The 2,739-nt window shown below is 50.4% G+C and overlaps 1 protein-coding gene across 1 annotated transcript in view; it reads right to left on the bottom strand.

Moving 5' to 3' along the window:
* CCNA2 (cyclin A2) overlaps nt 1–2,522 on the bottom strand; it is a 3,336-nt gene extending 814 nt beyond the window's left edge. The window contains exons 1-4 of the mRNA XM_010133293.1: nt 2,413–2,522; nt 2,022–2,245; nt 1,255–1,459; nt 405–518 (exon numbers count right to left, since the gene is read on the bottom strand). Of these exons, the coding sequence (XP_010131595.1) occupies nt 405–518; nt 1,255–1,459; nt 2,022–2,245; nt 2,413–2,514 (645 nt within the window). The 5' untranslated portion in view covers nt 2,515–2,522. The remainder of the gene's footprint in view (nt 1–404; nt 519–1,254; nt 1,460–2,021; nt 2,246–2,412) is intronic.
* Nucleotides 2,523–2,739: the final 217 nt, after the last annotated feature.

Below are 2,739 nucleotides of genomic sequence, written 5' to 3'. Positions count from 1 at the left end.
TGCTCAGCAGCTTGGCAGAGCGGCGGTTTCTCAAGCAGAAAGGAGTGAACATTCACTGCTCAGGTCTTAGCAGTTCCTGTAGACTGACACTAATCCTGAAAACTATCATATTCTAAACAAGCATTCCTTGCCTCCACTGCTTAAGCTTTCTCACTGCACACTGCCTCATCACCAGGAAGCTGCTCGCAGCTTTGAGGAGGATCACCAGAACAGGAGCGCATCGTTAGATGCCTCTTCCTTCCAAGAAAAGGTGTCCCCGCCACAGTTTTTCAAACCCCATGGAGAACGATCCCAAATTAACAGCCTAGGAGCGAGCAGGGGCTGCGATTCCTGCAGCCCAGGGCCCCGTGTTCAGACCGGCACAAGAAGGTGCGCGAAGGCCCAGAGATCTTTGTGCAACATACCCAGGTTTGTCCAGTGACCGTGTAGTCTGCGAGATGAAACGCCGCAGCAGCAATAACTGATGGCAAGTATTTCAGGTAAGGATCAGCATCGATCAGACTCAGCTCCCCAAGGTACTGCACGGAAAACGAGAGAAGGGGAATCATCTGCTTCCAAACACAAGTACGGCATTCAGCAGTTGCTCTAGAACCTTAATTTCAGCTTCCAACCTCACCACCAAGTGGGAGGAACAGGTTTTACTAGTTCCCACTTACTTTCTGTTAGCTGCTGTCACCCAGCCTTCCCACACGCATCTTTTCCACAACACATTTTATAATTCGAGGCACATAAGGTCTAGAGGGAAGAGTGCAGTCAGGTCTGACCTCTGCGCAGGGAGGCAAAGGCTCCTCCTGAGGAGCTCTGGTCCCTGCCGTGCAGTTTGGATTTAACAGAGCTTCAGCTGCGGTGTTATCTGGGCTCTGCTGTAGAAACCAGCCTCTGGATTTCCAGCTCACTGCTGGTTGAGGGGAAAACCAAAACCAAAGCTCTTTCTAGCCCAAGTGGGTGGGTAGGTGTGGCTGTTTCAGATAACGAGGGAAACGTCTGTCAGTCGAACAAACCCCACATTCAAGTTCATCAGTCTCTCCCTGCTCAAGCCTGGCCGCGTGCCAGCCCACAGTAGGAACGGAGTATCCTAAACGTGGAGTGGCAACAGGAGCGTTCCTTTCCCGTGGTGTGGCACCGCTTCTGGAGCAGTGTGTGTCATACCATATGTGCTGTCCCAGAGAGATGATCATTTAAAAACAGGGGGACTGGGAAGCAGAGCTCACAAAGTCTGTAGTTACACAGGCCGGGCTAGTAACTAACTCTTACCATGGACAGGCTCTCCACTTTGGCATTCGTCTGCTGGTGGAGGAAGTACTGAGTGAGGAACTGGTTGATTGTTGGAGCTGCCAAGTCAAATGATAGAACCTTCAGAATTAAGTGCTCCATCCTCAGAACCTGCTTCTTCGTGTAGGTGTCATCTGTGATGTAGACAAACTCTGCTACTTCAGGCGGGTAGATTTCTTCAAACTTCCTGCCAGGAGAAATAGTTACAAGCAAGTAATTGAGTACCGGACTAACCAGAAAACCAGCCACACATCATGAAAGCCAGGATGCTAACTGAGATTCTGACTCGCGAGGCAGCGGAGCGCTGTTAGCCAACGCGCTGGCTGCTCTTGGTTCAGTAGCTCTCACTCAGACCAGCAGGATCTGAAGTGGCAGAGCCACAACAGCACTAAGCCATTTGGGACTCAGAGTTACCAAAATCCCACAAGAATCCACCAAACTAATTGGTGCAAGCAAATCTTTATTTTCACATGCCTTGTGCATGTTCCTTCCGATACTCTTTGGAAATCTGCTGCTGCAGCTGGAAATAGTGAATCCTCACATTCAGGCCATCTACACAGACGGCCAAGAACCTTGGCTGCAGACCTTCAAAGGCACCGCCAGGCTTTGAGGTGGATAACTCCTGATTTTATTTCTTGTGAAGCCCTCCCGAGTCAGTCTGGCTATAGACAACAAAGACGCGATAACCACCGGATTCCCCTCTGCGCGAGACCAGCAAGCAGAATTGGAAACGACGCGGTTCCACTTACGATGCCAGCAGCATCGCTGCAGTACCCACGAGCTGGAGCTTTCCTCTCAGAACAGACATGGAAGATAGAAACCGATCGATGTAGTTCACAGCTAAGTGCAGGGTTTCGTTCTGTAGTTTGTACTCCTCTCCAACCTCCACCAGCCAGTCCACAAGAATAGCCCGCATGTTGTTGGTGATATCGGGTTGCTTCTTCATGTAACCCATTTTAGGCTTGCATTTCACCTGTAGGTGTGGACAACAGAGAAGACTGAATCCAGACCGAGTGCCAGCAGGGAGGCAAGTGTTTAAGCTCCATTTCCCGCAGTTTAAACAGATCAGATCGGCATTTCTCACCCCCAGGTTTCTCCCCCATAAGCTGCTTGCAAACAAGAGACGAGACAGCAGCTCACCTCCATTTCCCTCAGGTACGTGTGGATATCGCTGATATAGTCTGGCACATTATTAACGCTTGGTTTTTTCTCTTCTGCTTCCGAGGTTAATGAAATATCCATAATACTTGGAGAATCTGAGCAGAAGAGAAGAGCCATGTTAAAACGGGCGTTATCAGAGTGCACCCTTGCAGCACGGGGAATAACCCTATCCTGTAGCCTGTCAGCAGTGGCTCTCCAGCTTCTCCTGCCTCCTAGGCCAGCAGGGAGGACGGACCATTGCTCACCTAGGCTGGGAGTTGAGGAGGCTCTAAGGAAGCCAAAATGTTGCCGCAACACGGAAGCTTT

This window comes from Buceros rhinoceros, unplaced genomic scaffold, assembly GCF_000710305.1.
Source record: "Buceros rhinoceros silvestris isolate BGI_N320 unplaced genomic scaffold, ASM71030v1 scaffold10533, whole genome shotgun sequence".
NCBI lineage: Eukaryota > Metazoa > Chordata > Aves > Bucerotiformes > Bucerotidae > Buceros > Buceros rhinoceros.
This window is presented reverse-complemented; position numbering and strand designations above follow the sequence as displayed.